This window comes from Plecotus auritus (genome assembly GCF_963455305.1).
Source record: "Plecotus auritus genome assembly, chromosome: 11".
NCBI lineage: Eukaryota > Metazoa > Chordata > Mammalia > Chiroptera > Vespertilionidae > Plecotus > Plecotus auritus.
The window spans coordinates 22,113,195-22,131,353 of record NC_137777.1 but is presented as its reverse complement, the minus strand read 5'-3'; the positions used below and the strand labels follow the sequence as shown (position 1 = coordinate 22,131,353).

At 34.0% G+C, this 18,159-nt stretch overlaps 1 protein-coding gene across 2 annotated transcripts in view; it reads left to right on the top strand.

Annotated features, from left to right (window-relative positions):
* CSMD3 (CUB and Sushi multiple domains 3) overlaps positions 1-18,159 on the top strand; it is a 931,825-nt gene that overhangs the window by 255,789 nt on the left and 657,877 nt on the right. For both annotated transcript variants that reach the window (XM_080646869.1, XM_080646870.1), the window contains exon 5: positions 6,498-6,705. In XM_080646869.1, coding sequence (XP_080502995.1) covers positions 6,498-6,705 — 208 coding nt within the window. The remainder of the gene's footprint in view (positions 1-6,497; positions 6,706-18,159) is intronic.

Genomic DNA, 18,159 nt, shown 5'->3' with positions numbered 1-18,159 from the left:
AAAGCCAGGCAATTATAGGGATTTCCCCTTTTGTACCCCCTTTTTCCTGGGATCACAGTTTTGTATGGCTCTAGGCCAGTGTTTGAAAATAATTATATTTTGCTAATTTTTAAAAAAATATATTTTATTGATTTTTTACAGAGAGGAAAGGAGAGGGATAGAGAGTGAGAAACATCGATGAGAGAGAAACATCGATTCAGCTGCCTCTTGCACATTCCCCACTGGGGATGTGCCCACAACCAAGGTACATGCCCTTGACCGGAATTGAACCTGGGACTCTTCAGTCCGCAGGCCGACGCTCTATTCACTGAGCCAAACTGGTTAGGGCTTTTGCTAATTTTTTTAAAAAAGAAAAGAATGTAAATTTACTCCCTGTTGCTCTGTCATGGCTTCTTGCTGTAAAAATATTATTTTAAATATTTAAACTATCATAAACAAATGCCTGTATTTTTTATTTTTAGATTCTGCAAAGTATTTTAAGCTGAATATAAAACTGAACAATTAAACTATAATCTACATATTTATTAATTACTTGCCTCAGTGCACTAACTATCCCTCTCATTTTCTCAACATGTCTCTTAGAAAGATAATTATAAATTAATATGGAATATTTTATCAAAAGCATATTTGAGTATTCAGGAATAAACCTTCCATTCTGAGATGCCATTATGTGTAGGTTATTTTTTTTCTCTTTCCATGAGGTGTTCATCTGAATGAATGATGAATGTTTTTCTTTGACTTAGAAATCTGTTTCCCAGATAAAATTAATTTCATCCATTTTAGTATGAAAGGAGCTGGACTGAGAAATGAAGATGATTAAAACCCTTTAATTTTTCTTCATAATAATAAAAAAACCACTTTTCTTTAAAACTTGGAACAGCATTATTTGTTGTGCCTTGACAAACATAAATAAAACTAGCAATCTGGGTGTGCTATTTAACTACCCAGGTGCTCAATTTTCTTCTCTATCAAGAAAAGTTTATTTTTTAAACACAAAGATAAGGCTGAACTATTAGATGTAAACAAGGACAGTTATACTAATGGAACTGCTGCCCTGCATATATAACGTAATAGATAATTAATGAGTGTATTATTTAAATGTTTTGTCTAATTAGGAGGCAGACAAAGGTGTCTTGGGAAGGAACACAAAGCCCCACATAGATGTCTGCTTTATCTGTGAGCTGATGGGGCTGATGGAATGTTGAGATTCAGCAAAGGAAAATTTTCCCAAGATAAACTTGGAGATTGGATTGAATGCCTAACATCTGGAATTGACCAAGTGTAATCATCTGCTAAATTTACAATCCTTTCTCTTTTGTGATAAACAAGCATATTTCCGGTCTACCTACCCCTATCCCTAAGCTATTTCACAAGAAACAAGTAGGGCAGAGCACAGAGGTCGGTATCTGAAATTATGTGTCACAGAAAATTGTTCTAGTGGTTTTTGAAGCTTTTAAATTGCCATGTTTTGGGGGCAGTTCCAATTTACAATATCTTAAATGTAATGTATGATCTAAAGACAAAACAAAGTCAGGTATTTTTGGTACCTAATAAGACTAACAGAAATTGAGAGTAAATAAAATTTAATTCTATCAAAAAATACATTTTTGGAAGGTGCTGAAGTATTTTCTTAATTTTTGCACTTTAATAAAATAATTTTGATTTTATTTTTGTACTTTCTCCCTGCTATATGGCGAGAAATTAAAGAAGATTGTTTAGCAAGTTAACATAAATTCAGTTATTTGAAAGCTAGAAATAGGAGTTATTTGATGATACATTTACAATATTGTAAACAATTAAAATGAGATTTAATAACATTTCATATTTAATATCTATACTTTTTAGCAATAGACTTGAATACATTAATAAATTAAGAGGCAATTGAGTATTTCTTCTAGATAATTGGAATACATCTCAAGTCATAAGGATTAGTTTTTTAAAAATTCTTATTTTTAAAAGACTGCATTACTCTCATTGATTCTATTGGCTGAATCAATTTTTTTCTCTATATTTTACAACACATTGACTCTGAAAGTTATTAACATGTAACTTGCAGTCATCCAGCTTATGTATATGTGCATGCATACATACATAAAAAATTACCACACTATAAATTTTACAACCTATTCCCTTAGAACAAGAGTCTGTGTGTGCATATACTAACCTTTTGTTATGCAAATGATACATATAAAAAGCAGTTAATATTCAAAATTTATAAAGAGCTTGCACAACTTAATATCAAAATATGAACAACACAATTAAAAAATGGGCAGAGATCTTTAATAGACATCTTTTCAAAGAATACATAGGTGGCCAACAGGCATATGAAAAATTGCTGAACATCACTAATCATCAAGGAAATTCAAATCAAAACCTCAATGAGATATCACCTCACTCCTATCAAAATGGCTATTAACAAAACACAAAAAGTGCTTAAGTGTTGAGGATATGGAAAAAAAGGTTGAATGTTATTTAGTGCACCCGCTCTGGAACATAGTATGGAGGTTCCTCAAATAATTAAAAATAAAACTCTCACACCATGTAGCAATTTCACTTCTGGGTGTTTATCAGAAGAAGAAAAAACATGAATTTGAAGAGATGGAAATACCCATATGTTTACTGCAGCATCAGTTACAGTAGCCAAGAAATGGAAGCACCATATGTGTTCATCAGTAGATGAATGGATAAATAATTTTTGGTATGCATATACTATGGAATATTACTCAGCCATAGAAAAGAAATAAATCTTGCCATTTGTGACATGAGTGAATATAGAAGGCATTATGCTAAGTGAAATAGGTCAGATAGAGAATGACAAATATATGATTTTACCTGTATGTGAAATCTAAAAAACAAAACTAATGAAGAAACAAAATACAAACAGACTAATAAATGCAGAAAACAAACTGGTGGTTGTAAGGGGGGTGAAGGGGTTTGGGGACGGGTAAAATAGTTGATTAAGAGGTACAAATTATACAGCTTAGGAATATAGTCAGTAATATTGTAATAACTTTTTATGGTGACAGATGTTAACTTATTGTGGTGATCATTTTATAATGTATATAAATATTGAATCACTATGTTGTACACCTGAAATGAATAGGACATTGTATGCCAATTATATTTCAGTTAGAAAAAAATAAAGGTTACTGACAGGATTTGTACCAACTCACTTTGACCAGAGATCAGGCGATATTACTTAGCAAAGAGAGCCCAGGACTAGGTTTAAGGGTGTCATGGCTTGTTCCAGTGCTGCCTTTCATGTGTCCTATCTCTGCTTAAAATAAAAATTTTAGTTTATATAATACATTCTGCTCTCTGAGTCCATGATTACAGAAAATGTATTGGTTTTTATAAATACTGTATGAAGTTCGGGCCAAATCATAATACATAGGTTCCAGCATTCAAATTGTGCCACCTAGACAAAATTCTGCCTATCTGGCATGTACTAAAAAGCAATCTTTACCTGTATCAAATTCTGTCATGTAAGGATTCTATGATAGTTTGTGTAGTAATAAAGATATCAAACAGCAGTGCTGAACAAAGAAATTGTTATAAGAATTGGCAAGAGCATTGGTCTGTATGCTAGAAGATCTGAATTCTTATTCTTGTTTTCAAGTATAAGCGGATCCATTTTAGGCTTGAAGTCATTTTGCTGTAAAATAAGAATTTGCCTGGAGTGATCTATTCTACAAGTTGCTCTCCATTTCATGTGTCATACAAAGAATTTTATTTGTATACCCTGGAGCTTGGAGAACACAATGTATTATTTTTAAAACCATGGATGAAATATTTACATGTCTCTTGCAAACACATAGGGCTGCATTTGGGAAGAAACTGAATTTCCACAGAGGAAGAATACATGGAGCATGTTTTCCATTGACCATATGCAGGACTTTTGTGAGGGATTTCTGGCCTGGAATGGTCTTAGATCCTGCCCAAGAGGCTCACCTCAGTGATAAGAAGACATAGTCAGAAACAAGATAGAAATATACTATTCTATACCCATGCTATGAAGGGAATGTAAGCAGTCAGCAGAGAAACATACTCAGCAAGGAAGGAATGATTGGGATATCTTGGTGGTTCCCATAAAAAGGCTCATGACCAAAAGAACCATCATTTTTTAATCATCTGCCATAGTTCTTGGAAACTTGTACCAATTCAGGACCAGGGAAATGAAAGATTCATGTCCCCTGATTTATTCCTACTTCAGGAGGAATCACAAGGAGCTCAGTGAGTAGGGGGATGAGTAGAAATACTAGGAAGGAGCATGGGGAGGAAGAAGCCACTTCTCTTCCTCAGCTCTGCCCCATTTGCCACAAGCCCAAGCTATGGGGAGCAAAAAACTTCAAGCCAATGATATGTATATATATTTTGGTAAGTGACTACTCAAGACTGGACATATTAATTGATCAGTTGACATTTTTTAATTATAAAATGGAGAAATGTATTCCTTTAATCTGAGTGTGAGCTGAAATACCATATGTCTGCCTACAATTTTATCTGGAGATGGAAATAAATAACTCACAGAGCTGATTTCCATAGGTTATGTACCAGTTCCACTACAAATATATAATAGTGTAACATTTTATTTGCAAAGCAGTAATAAACGTTGGTATTAGTACTGAGAAGAAAAAAAGTAGAACTAATTTGTATTTGAGGAAGGGGCAGCAAGACACATTTACCAGACACTAAAGGTAAAGTATTGAGGGCAGGCATTGTGTGCTCTGGCAAGAAAATTATAGTCCTATATCTCATAGACTGGACAGGAGCACCAGTTCATTTTAATTATTCTAAAAAATTGTTAGGACTTGTAATGAAAATAAATATTTATCATATTTACATAGTTTGTGATTTAATTTAAATATTTTATAAGTAATATATATATATGCTTTAAATTTATGAATTGTGGAATTAAATGGATAAAGAGTGGGGCAGAAGGAAGCTAATGTTATTTGATGCATAGAACATGGTAATAAAGTTATCACCAGTATCAAGGCATTTTGCTATTTCCTGTCCTTTGTGGAGTTAGGATGCTGCCATCTCTATTTATGAAAGCCATGAAATATTAGTCTTTACATGAAATAATAAGTGGTCATTATAGAACTACATTTTTCCTCAAATGTTTGACTTGAATTGGAAGAATTCCCTGAGTGGATTAAGACAACAACATAAATCTTGAGGCAATTTATTGCACAAGTAATTTAGTAACTTGTTAACTTGACTGGTCTAAACAGTGTTATGACAAGATAGCTTTTATAGCTTCAATTTCTTTATTAATCAGGATCTTGATCTTATACTTTCACACTAAACATAGCTGGTCATGTAGCCCCTCTGTTATTATACACTGTTGGTGAAAAGTAGATTCATGGAGAATTTATAATTCCTATTTGGAAAATGAAAACTATAAGTCCAAAAGTATAGTTAATAGAAAATTTATAATATTGTATATCTATATATTATGTGAATACCTAGAAAAATATATATTATACTAGAGGCCTGGTGCACAAAAATTCATGCACTTGGGGGCGGGGGGGTTCCTCAGCCCGGCCTGCACCCTTTCGCAGTCCGGGACACCTCAGGGGATGTCAGAGAGCTGGTTTCGGCCCGACGGCTGAATGACCAGTTGCTATGACATACACTGACCACCAGGGGGCAGATACTCAACACAGGAGCTGCCCCCTGGTGGTCAGTGTGCTCCCACAGGGGGAGCACCGCTCAGCCAGAAGCTGGGCTCACGGCTGGAGAGCACAGCAGCGGTGGTAGGGAGCGGGCCTAAGCCATCAGTCGGACATCCTCCGAGGGCTCCCAGACTGCGAGAGGGCACAGGCCGGTCTGAGGGACCCCTCCCCCTGAGTGCACAAATTTCATGCACCAGGCCTTTACTAGGGAATATATTACCAATGATATATTAGTTAATATGTTATTTCTCTCTAATTAAAGTTTTCTGGACATATGATGTATTTTTATTTAAATTGCAATTCCACAAATATTTTCAATAGCTTTTGAATCATGCCATTAACAAAACTCTATTATATTCTCTCTCAAATTGTTTCTTCGTTTTGTTCTTTACTACATAAAAACAAAAAACAAAGCTCAGCCTTACCATAAACATGCACAAAGTGATTAAAGATTTCTCATTACAGACTTTAAGGATGATGTTTCTTTTATTTTGCTCACTTTATCAGCTAATCAATGAAAAGAAAATCCTAGTTCTGTTATCCTGAGATCAATTGGAGTTTAGATTTTACTTACTGGTATTACTGTTTCAAGCAATGGTTAAAAAATTGTCAAGATATACACTGAGTGGCCAGATTATTATGCATTCAGAGATCATAATAATCTGGCCACTCAGTGTGGTTTATATATGTGCTTAAATTTTTTTCATATGCACTTGGTATCATAGCATTTGGTCTGTTACTTTATTTGAAAATGTTAAAAGAGTTGCATTTCTCTTAATGACTTATATCTGAACATTTCATTCTTACTCTTAACAGCTGAAGATGCATGTGGAGGAACAATGAGAGGATCTAGTGGTATTATATCAAGCCCTAGTTTTCCCAATGAATACCATAACAATGCCGATTGCACTTGGACCATTGTAGCAGAGCCTGGGGACACGATTTCACTCATATTTACTGATTTTCAAATGGAAGAAAAGTATGATTACTTAGAAATTGAAGGTTCTGAGCCACCTACAATATGGTAAGTGGATGTTTTTTATTAACCTAGCATTGATGTTGTTGCCTAAAACAAATTGGGGATCAAAGAATAGTTATATGTGGGCCTTTAAAGGTTTAAATTTTTGAAAGAACTTATAATTAACAGGAAAATTGTAAGTGGCAGCTGTCAGAGCTAAGGGATATTTTAGAAAGTCGGGGCAGTGATAAGGCAAATAGATTGGTATTTTGAAAGACAGAGCTTCCCATCAGTATTTCCTTATCACTCTATTCATGGGAAGTAATGTGATTTAATCAAAACTTGAATAAGGAAATTACATTTCTAATGTAATCTACAGTTGTGTTCTTTAGTATGCCAGTCCATACTTGATGGTTCTTTTCAAATTAATAGAATAGTCCTGGAAGAAATTTGGCTTTATTTTTGTAGTTAAATCTTATATACCCTTTTATCTGAAAGCAAAATTTAAACAGTATATTCTGAGTGAGTATGGTCTCTTTCTTTAGAAACTCAAGACATGTTCAGAAAACTGCAGTTTTCAGAACATAATTTTAGGATATGATAGTTTTAAAAGAAAATATTCCTTTATGCCATTTAAAAAAATTGAATGAACTTATTATTAAAGGGTAAAGTAGATTATGAATCAGTAATTGGGTAAAGAATGATAAGATTAGTGAAGGAAAAAAATGTATAAACATTAAACTAGGAAGGGCCTTTCAAGCCATGTAAAGGATTTGATAAGAACAGTGGGAATTTATTAAAGTGTTTTTTATCAAAAACAATTACATGAAGAGGTCTAAATTCTGACTTTTCAGATGGTTGTTCTTATGTGTAAAGATTGATTTTTCAGTGGGGCTCAATTGGCTGTCGGAAGACCACTTGAGAGGTGATTGCTGAAATCCAAAAACAAATCATGGTAGCTTGGATTATGATGGTATTGATGGAGATAAAAAAAATAGTAGAATGAGTTGAGAGATATTTAGGAGGTATAATGAAAAGGACTCTGTAGTGGATTGAGGAGTGAGAAAAGAAAAGATAGTGCTAAAATAAAACATCATTTTCTGACATACAAAATGTTAAAGGCATATTGGAAAATGTTGAATGAAGGTCAAGTTTGCAGTAGGGATGCTATTAATATTGAAATTTTTAAAGATATATTTAGTTTGAAGACATTCCATCAACATTTTCTAATTGATAACTATGTCTCTATGATTCAGGAGGTCTGAATAGAAGCATAACTGGTATGTAGTCCACATTGATGGTAATTGAACCAGTAGACATCAATAATCATGGCTAGATAGAGACAGGATGGACTGAGAAGACAGGAGTGGAAAGGGACTAAGTCTGTGCATCAATAACATAAAACTCGGGCTGTTTTATTTTCTGGAGTAAGCATGGGACAGTGGAAAGAATGAATTTTCAAATTGATATGAACTTTTTAATTTAAGAAAAAGCAGATGACAGACTCTTGGGAGAAGCTGCAGTCAAATTTCAATGGCTATGTAAAGGAAAGCATGGAGATATTAGCCGTGTTTGCAATATACCACATACAACAGGACAATTTTAATAATTCACTATCTCCTATATTTGAAAGTAATGGATTTTTAAAAATTAATGTTTATTATCTTTCATGAAGTAAAATATGTTCAGGATTTTTTCATCTCTATATTCAACAAGATAATTACCTATTTGTTTTGATTCATAAAAAATATTGTTAGTCTTCAATATATCATTAACTTTATGAGCTAGAGTATATAACTCATGCTATCATCCCAAACTTCTTTTGGGGAAATTACTTCAGAATTTTTCTAAAGGAACTATTGTCTTCATTTAGTTAGGCTTGAATGATTGGAAAGTAAAAAAAAAAAAAAAAAAAAAAAAAAAAAAAAAAAAAATTAAAAATACCTTTTTGGCATATCAGGGATTGACTGGGAGTACGAAAAAACATTAATACATTGTTCCAGGAATACTATGACAAAAATGAAACAAAACAAAACAAAAAACAGCAATACAATTGCAGAGGAAGAAGAAAGGGTCAGGTTGAGTGAAAATTACGTAGGGAGAGAGAGTGGAAGTAGCTGAGAAAGAGAGAACAGCAATGATATGCCCTAGGGCAGTGGTTGGCAAACTGTGGCTCTCAAGCCACATGCAGCTCTTTGGCCCCTTGAGTGTGGCTCTTCCACAAAATACCACGGCCAGGACGAGTCTATTTTGAAGAAGTGGTGTTAGAAGAAGTTTAAGTTTAAAAAATTTGGCTCTCAAAAGAAATTTCAATCATTGTACTGTTGTTAATATTTGGCTCTGTGGACTAATGAGTTTGCCGACCACTGCCCTAGGGTGTTACTACTTGGAGTTATTAAGGAAAATATATGTTTAATGTTCAATATTAAGATAGTAGAGGCCCGATGCACGAAGATTCGTGCAAGAATGGGCCTTCTTTCCCCTGGCTGCTGGCACTGCCTTCGCTCTGGCTGGAGCCGCCTTTCTGCCTTCCCACGCTGCCCAGAGGCCTGGAATGGCTGGGGTGGTGTGTGGAACGTCTGCGTCCTGCCCTGCCCCCTGCCATTCAGTGCCTACATATACAAATTAACCCGCCATCTTTGTTGGGTTAATTTGCATACTCTCTCCTGATTGGCTGGTGGGTGTCATGAAAGTATGGTCAATTAGCATGTTACTCTTTTATTAGGTAGATATGCTCAGGCCCTAGCTGAATTGGCTCAGTGGTTAGAGTGTCAGCCTGTGGACTGAAGGGTCCTGGGTTTGATTCCAGACAAGGGCTCATGCCCAGGTTGTGGGCTCAATCCCCAGTAGGGAGCATGCAGGAGGCAACCAATCAATGATTCTCTCTCATCATTAATGTTTCTATCTCTCCCTCTCTCTTCCTCTCTGAAATCAATACAAATAAGTATGTTAAAAAAAAAGATATATACTCAGCTGGGTTGAAATTTAATTTTTAATTCCATTCTTGTGGGGTAATGTTGGCAATTAAAATCTGTTGAAATCATCCTGAAACATTTGTCCCAGGGTTTGAAGAGAAATTCATCTTTTGACATATGATCCCAAGGTATATGGTTTATGTACTAGTAAGCAAAGTACAAACCTGTCTGTCTTCTCACAACGTTGTCAATTATCAGAAAAAGAACAATGATTTTTCTAACTTTTCATTTTTTCCTTATGCAGTGGTCAGCAAACTCATTAGTCAACAGAGCCAAATATCAACAGTACAACGATTGAAATTTCTTTTGAGAGCCAAATTTTTTAAACTTAAACCTCTTCTAACACCACTTCTTCAAAATAGACTCGCCCAGGCCGTGGTATTTTGTGGAAGAGCCACACTCAAGGGGCCAAAGAGCCGCATGTGGCTCGCGAGCCGCAGTTTGCCGACCACTGCCTTATGGTGTGGATGTGTTGTATAGTTTCTTAGGAAATAATAGTTTTAAACCAGGGGTTTTAAAGGATTTGTGATTGGGAAAGGATTTTTATAAATTCTAGTTTTTCATAATTAAGCAATATTTTTCAATTAAATTGGAGTTCATGAACATAATAATAAATGCATACTGATTAACACTGAAAATTCAGTTAAAAAGAAAATTCAAGTTATACTTCCAATTTACTCAGGAAATAAAGTATAATATCACTCAAGGGAAGGTTAGATGAGGTCATATTTAAAAAGTAAATACTTAACTTTTCAAGTTTGAGCATAAGTAAAACCATTATATTTGGTAGAAATGTCTTGCTGAATCCTCAGGTAAATTGTACAAATTCTTTACATATATTCTTCATATTAATGTAATAAATTATATATACACCCAGGCACATACGCTTCCAATAATGTCTTTGTACTTAATTTACCTTTGTCATATTATCTATTGTTAATATATATTTTTTTTCTTTTTTAACTCTTCTTTCTTCCACAAGAACAGTTTATCCTCCGTTATAAACACTTGTAATGATAAATTCTAAAACTTCATGGATTTCACTTTTTGAAATTATTCTGTTTCTTGAGGGAATGATTGAAGGAGCTTGACAGGATCGGGTTATGAGGAATCACTGCGTGCTGGATGGCTATGAAGACACTTTTTGGAATGAGATCATGGATTTTGACAGAACTGAATCTGTCTTGTTAGAGCAGGATGACATTATGCAAACTCACACAAAATAGAGTGCTCATTTAGCTATTCATCATGTTCTCATCTTTACTCCCACCCTTGCTTCCCATGCTCCAGTAATAATGGCATCCCTTCAGTTTCTTAAAATAGGACACAATTAATAAGTCCTTTGCAAATATTACTTAATTTTCCTGAATGTTCTGCCCCTTCTTCTCCTTTTTTTTTTTTACCTGACTAATGTTTATTCCCTCTTCGAATTACAGTTTAAAAAGTACTTCCTCTGTTATGTCTTCCCTGAGTATCTAAAGTAGGTAAAATCATCCTGCTGCACTTCCACAACACTGTCTACATCTTTTAATATCCACTAGAGTTTAAAATTCCTTGTTCAGTGCTTATATTCCTTAAATACTGTATTCTCAGTGGAGGCAGATACCATATCAATTTAATTTAAAAATCTTAGGGCTGTATCCAGAGCATATGATGTACCTCATGCTTTTTAAGTGAATGAATAAATGTTATTTATTTATTTTATGCACCAGAAAACATGTCACCATAACAACATAGTCTCTCCCTGAGAGTAGATATTTATGGCAAGACATATTATAATTAGAAGCTTGCTCAGTGATCACACAATTAGAACAGAAAAAGGCAGTTATTAGTTTTAACATTCCTAAGTTACCATAGCCAGATTTAGCCATTCCAGAGTGACATACTTGCCAAAGGAGTAAGAACAATCAAGTCTGTGGGCTGGTGGACTGTTCCATTGAGTTGATTTCTTTCCCTCACTATGTTAACTGGACAAGTTATAATCTGCTAGATTAAGATTTTGCTTCCTAGCTTTTGTATTCCATTCTTGCCTTGTTAAAAATCTTCACAAGTTTTCTTGATTGAAGTTTGAGTGTTCTTGAATTCTGATATATATATATATATATATATATATATATATATATATATATATATATATATATAGAGGCCTGATGCACGAAATTCGTGCAAGTGTAGGCCTTCCTTCCCCCAGCTGCCAGCACCGGCTTCCCTCTGGCACCTGGGTCCCGGTCTTCTCTTGCAGCCCTAGCTTCATCCAGAAGGTTGTCTGGAAGGACGTCCAGTCTAATTAGCATATTATGCTTTTGTTATTATAGATATACCATATCTTTCCTAGGAAAAATTAATCTTACTGAAGCCTGGATGCATAATACATGCTAAAAATAAGGTCTAGTTTTCATTCATTCAACAAACATATCGTACTTTGTCCTGGGGGATATATTTAACAGTACACTTGTTAATAAAGTATTCATGAATTCTGATCACATGGAAAATATATTATCTTCTCTAGATAACTTATCTTATTAAACACTAATGAACCAGAGCTTGTATAGAATAGTCCACTGGTTTTCATCTTACAAATAATTCTTGTTATTACATAAGATTTTTCATGATCTTCTTTTTTTATATATATTTTATTGATATTTTACAGAGAGGAAGGGAGAGGGATAGAGAGTTAGAAACATCGATGAGAGAGAAACATCGATCAGCTGCCTCCTGCACACCTCCTACTGGGGATGTGCCCGCAACCAAGGTACGTGCCCTTGACCGGAATCGAACCTGGGACCCTTCAGTCCGCAGGCCGACGCTCTATCCACTGAGCCAAACCGGTTTCGGCTTTCATGGTCTTCTTGATGATAGAACCACATTTGTCTGCTATAATAAAAATTACATACTAGACGTAACTGAAAAGCACCCTGGGATAACTTTTTTTTTCTGAAGTATGTTACCTTGTAATTAAATAGTTGACTCTTGTATAACTCAGGAATTAGGAAAATTGACCCCTAGTACAATTGAAAGTCTGTGCATAACTTTGACTCCCCCAAAACATAGGTGTCCTTTAGTATATCTATAGAGAATTGATTCCAGAATCCACTGAGGATAACAAAATGCATGAATGCTCAAGTCCCCTATATAAAATTTTACATGTTAATACATGTAGTCAGCCCTCCACATCCAAGGACTACCAACTGTGAATCAAAAACAGATATGTAAAGGGGGCCAACTGTATGGTAATAGATGGTAACTGGACTTTTAGGGTGATAACTGTGTAGTATATACATATGTCAAATTAGAATGCACACTTGAAGTTACATATTATTATGTTTTTTTAAACCATCTCTTCATAAAAATGTGATTAATTATTAGATGATTAAAAATTTGACATATTTCTGTTTCTGGTGACATTATAGTTGTAAATTATCTTCCTAGATTTTCCCATGTAATAAAACATGGCCCACACTATTATAACCATAGTTTATAGTTTTATTACGTTTTATCACTTGGTGCTCACTCTACCCTGTAACTGAGGATATGCTGTAATGAGATAGTTTCTCAACTTGTATTCATAAATGTCACAAAGAAAGACCTTTTAAAATATTTTTTAGAGTATAAGTAATTATCATGTACACATGTGCTATTTCTACTACTAAATTATTGGGTAAGCTCAGGTGTAAGATTTACCATTTCTGAGTTTTACATCTCTCACAATTTTCCTTGTGCTTTCGAATATTTAATGAACATTTTAATATTGTCCTTCTGGGTATGGTGGCATTGCCCTCTATATTTAATTTATTATTTAAATTATTTAGAATTTATATTATCGAGGATTAGACCAATGTTAAAATCAGTTTATGAATTGTCCTTGATAGTGGCAGCAAGGAAATGGATAACTTGCTGAATAGGCATTAACTTCAAAAGGTTAATTGTGTGATTCTTAATCTAGAACTCTCATAGATAACTTATTGTGTATAGCATCCATGAGTTTATCTTAAGTTCTAGTTGAATACGTTTTTATTTCTGTGATTTTATTATCACATATAAATAATGAGATCCAAGAGTTCATACTTCACTTTATAAGTAAAATTTCCTATTGTGTTTGTTTTCCTTAAACTTTGTCAGTTTTTCTTTTTTAATCCTTACCCTAGGATATGTTTTTATTAATCTTTAGAGAGCGAGGAATGAAGAGAGAGAGACCTAAAAGTTGCCTCCTGTACATGTGCCAGGACCAGGGATCCTAAGTATGTTCCCTGACCAGGAATCCAACCCACAAACTACTGTGCACGGGACAACATTCCAACCAACTGAGCTACCTGGCCAGATCAAATTTCGTCAGTTTTTAAAGTTGGCTTCCAGTGTAAGTGCTCTGTAGGAATACAGTATTTGTAGAGATCAGAAGAAATTATGACTTCTTGATTCTTTTATCTAATATTTCCTATCAAATTATCTTTGATAAATCATAAAATTTACAACAGTAGTCAGCTTTTATGTTACGGGTAGAACATTTTTACCTGTCCAGAAGATCACTGGGACATTGCATTTTCTTTTCTGAGTATATTATTTGATTTCATGTGAGGGTCAATATCAACATGTATCAGTGTTAATTATCTTAATAATATTGGGTATCACTTAAATAGATTGAGATAGATTAATTGCCCTGAATACTCTAAGCATATTTTATTACTGTTACCTTCAAAAATATTCTTTCAAATATTCAATCCTTTGTCTCACTGTTGATGAGAAATGAATTAGTCAAGGCTCTATTCGTCTGGTACTACTTACTATAAATACATATTGAAGCTATTCCATGATCATCTTAATCAGAAAATATATAACACTTAGGATGATCATCTGAATTTCAGATTTATATTTATAATGCAGGAGGGTTTATATGTTTGAATAAATGGAAAAACTAAGAGTAATAGTTATAAATCATAAGAGGAAAAATGTGGTTCAAGATAAGTAGACATTTAAAATAATTAATGCTTTACCCAAAAAATAAATGATTGCTTCTAGGTAATAAGTTTCTTTCTTTGAAAAGATTTTTACATAGGTGTAAGCAATTGATTATTGGCAATAAAGCATTCATGAAGTTAATAGTGATTATTCTGAATGATTATTGGAATATCTTTCCAATGATACGTTTCTATTTTTATTGGCAATCTTTTCAGTACTTACCATATGTTACTAGCATTAAATGAAATATATCTGTCAAATAAAATTTCATCTAGCCTGAATGTTCCTTAGAGACAATGCTTGCTAGAATACCAACTGATTAGCATACATTGATCATTTCAGCAATAATAATGTATGCCACTATCAAATGTAAAATTATAAGAAATGAGATATAATAAATGTCTGAAAAAACTGTTTTATCATAGTATTTGAACTATTTAAACATAAAATATCCCTTAAAGTAATTGTCAAGTGTAAAATTAGTCATTTTACTATATGAAGGCATAATTTATAGAAAACCACTCAATGACCTTGGAATAGACTTTTCTAGAGAGTTTAGAAATTTAGAATGGCTTTCTTTACAGATTCAGTTTGTGACTTAAACACAGTTGTGCAATATTTTTGTGGATTATAGGGAAACTCTATAGCAATAAAACAAAGTAGAGCTATAGGACTGTTGCAAAGATAATAAACACATGGCCTTAGCCTCCTTAGCTATATGGTCTACTAAAGGTTCTGACTATAGATAGCATGTAACATTATATGATACAAAATTTCATTCATTAAACCTCTGATTGGAGCAGGCAAAAAATATTGCATTCTCATTTCCTCGTTATACAAGTTTCTGCAAATGACATACCATTAAAAATCTGGTGGAAAGGTATGCCTTAAGGTTATACATCCCATAGTTCTTGATAATATTCAGTTCAAATTGAAATAACTTAATTATATTCTCCAAGGATCCATTTTCATAGTAGGTGCAGCTGTTGCATTTTCTGTTTTAGAAAGACAATTATAATTACAGGCAACTTGCTTAAGATGGGAGTTATATTGTGTTATAATCTTAGAGAAACAGTGAGAGAGCACATGTAAGAAAATCTATCAACAAATTTATTTTTTAAGAGGGTCATTTAGTGTTTACTACATACCAGACAGTGGACAGTACATACAGTCAAAACCAGATATAATACTTAGCAAGATCACAATCTGGTAAGGAATTCGTCTATAAATAAACACTTCCATGAGATGTTCTCATATAAAGCAAATCTGGAGCAACACAGAGGCAAAGACGGCTCAAGGATTTAAGGAAAACTGCACCGAGGGAGTACATTTCAGCAAAGTCTAAAAGCAAGGCTTATAATTAATGAGGGTGACAAGACATGGTGCCATGCTCTGGCCAGGTGGCCCAGTTGGTTAGAGTGTAGTAACCTACACCAAAAGGTTTTGGGTTCAATTTTCCATCAGAGCACTTATCCAGGTTTTGGACTCAACCCCCAGTAGGGGGTGTGCAAGAGGCAACTGATCAGTATTTCTTTCATAGATGTTTCTATCTCTCACTCTCTTTTCCTCTCTCTAAAAAAATCATTAAAAGCATATTTTAAAAAAAAGAATGCTAAGAAGTTTCATTTGGGTAAAAGATAGTGCACTATTGTTTCCTTGAGAAGTGGAAATTCCAAGGAGATTACCTGATCATGAAGATCTTGGCATACTTTATTTATTTATTTATTTATTTATTTATTTATTTATTTATTTATTTATTTATTTATTTATTTATAATATATTTTTTATTGATTTTTCACAGAGAGGAAGGGAGAGGGATAGAGAGTCAGAAACATCGATGAGAGAGAAACATCAATCAGCTGCCTCCTGCACACTCCCCACTGGGGATGTGCCCGCAACCAAGGTACATGCCCTTGACCAGAATCGAACCTGGGACCTTTCAGTCCACAGGCCAACGCTCCATCCACTGAGCCAAACCAGTTTCGGCAGCATACTTTATTAATATAGTTGGCTTTTATTCTGAAGGTTGATTAGGAGTATGGGGATACATAATTATTTTAAACAAATAAATTACATAATCCAACTTGAAATTGGAAGTATCATTATGAGTATTGATTGAGGATGGAAAAAATGTAGGCAAGCATGCCAACTCAGAAGCTTTGAAAATTGGCCCCTGTGAGTGATGAAAAGAATAATAACCAATAAAGTTGTTCTCAGGTTGAAGGTTAGGAGGATTATATAAATTTAATTTAGTAGATAGTGTTTGGTATTTGCATATTAGTTGAAAGTAAGATGGGTTATAAGAGATGGGGGAATTGAGCATGCCTAAACATTTTCTGATTCTAAATGAAATGATAAATACTGGAAAAGTAGTAGTTTAATGGGAGACAAATATATAATTATTCAAATATTGAATTTTCAAAGAATAAGACAAGAAATGGTTGGTAGGAAAGGTTTTGAAGTTGAGTGAAAATAATTTTGAGAAATATGGATGAAGTTCTAGGATACCTGAGTTCAAAGAAAATTGTGGAATAATAAAAACTGAAAAGGAACAACTTTGAGATATGGACAGGAGGAGACGTTAGTGAACAAAATTGAAAGCTGTAAGAGGGGAAGGAGAAGAACACAGAAAGAGAGGTTCTATGGAAGCAGGGAGAGGGACAGTTTCAGGGTGGATAGTGTCCCTGAAGGTTGAAACTCAAAAATCAAGAAAGAAGTAGTTAGAAGGATTTGGAAATTAGAAGACCCTTAAAAATTTTGGAAATAACTTAATGCTAATTTCCTCTCCCTTCTTACCAATTTGGGGGATGGTGGAGTATTCAGTTAAATATATTCACCTACTAATACTCCCAGGTAACCGAAACGGCCATGTGAAAGAATTTTGGTCAATGAAATTTGTGTACAAGTCATTGAGTTTTGCCTTCTGAGAGAGAAATTTGAAAAAGCATACTTGGTTAGGATTTTCTTTCACTATTGCCCCTTCACCTTCTCTCCTACCGCCTGGCCTGAAATGTGATAATGATGGCTAAAAGGGTGGCGATTATCTAACTGCAAGCCTGGTGATGGAAGCCATCATTATGTATTAGCTAGAGTCTAGGCTATGGAGTGAAACAAATTAATTCTGACATTTCAGTCGCTTACTAAACAAAGGTTTATTTCTCAGTTGTAGTATCATCTCTCTAGGGCAGTGATTTTCATCCTTTTCCATCTCACAGCACACATAAACTAATTACTAAAATTCTGTGGTACACCAAAAATATAGTACATTTTATGCTGATTTGACAAAAATAGGTATACTTTTAATTGATTTATAAAATAATAATTATACATATTTGTGCTCTAAAGTGACTTAAAAAAAATCAGGTACTTGTATTGTATATAAGGATTTCTGGTACCAATAATTACCCAATCAGTTGCAACCTTATTAGGACATGTGACAAATAAGTAAGATGCAACTCTACTATATGACCTATATATTTAGGGTTCAACACAGGACATTCACACCGGATGACTATTGTTGTGTTGCTTGTTGTCATTGTTTAATTTGACTATCTAAGGCAAAAGAGGTCAGTGCCCCTGACTAGTCAGGTAC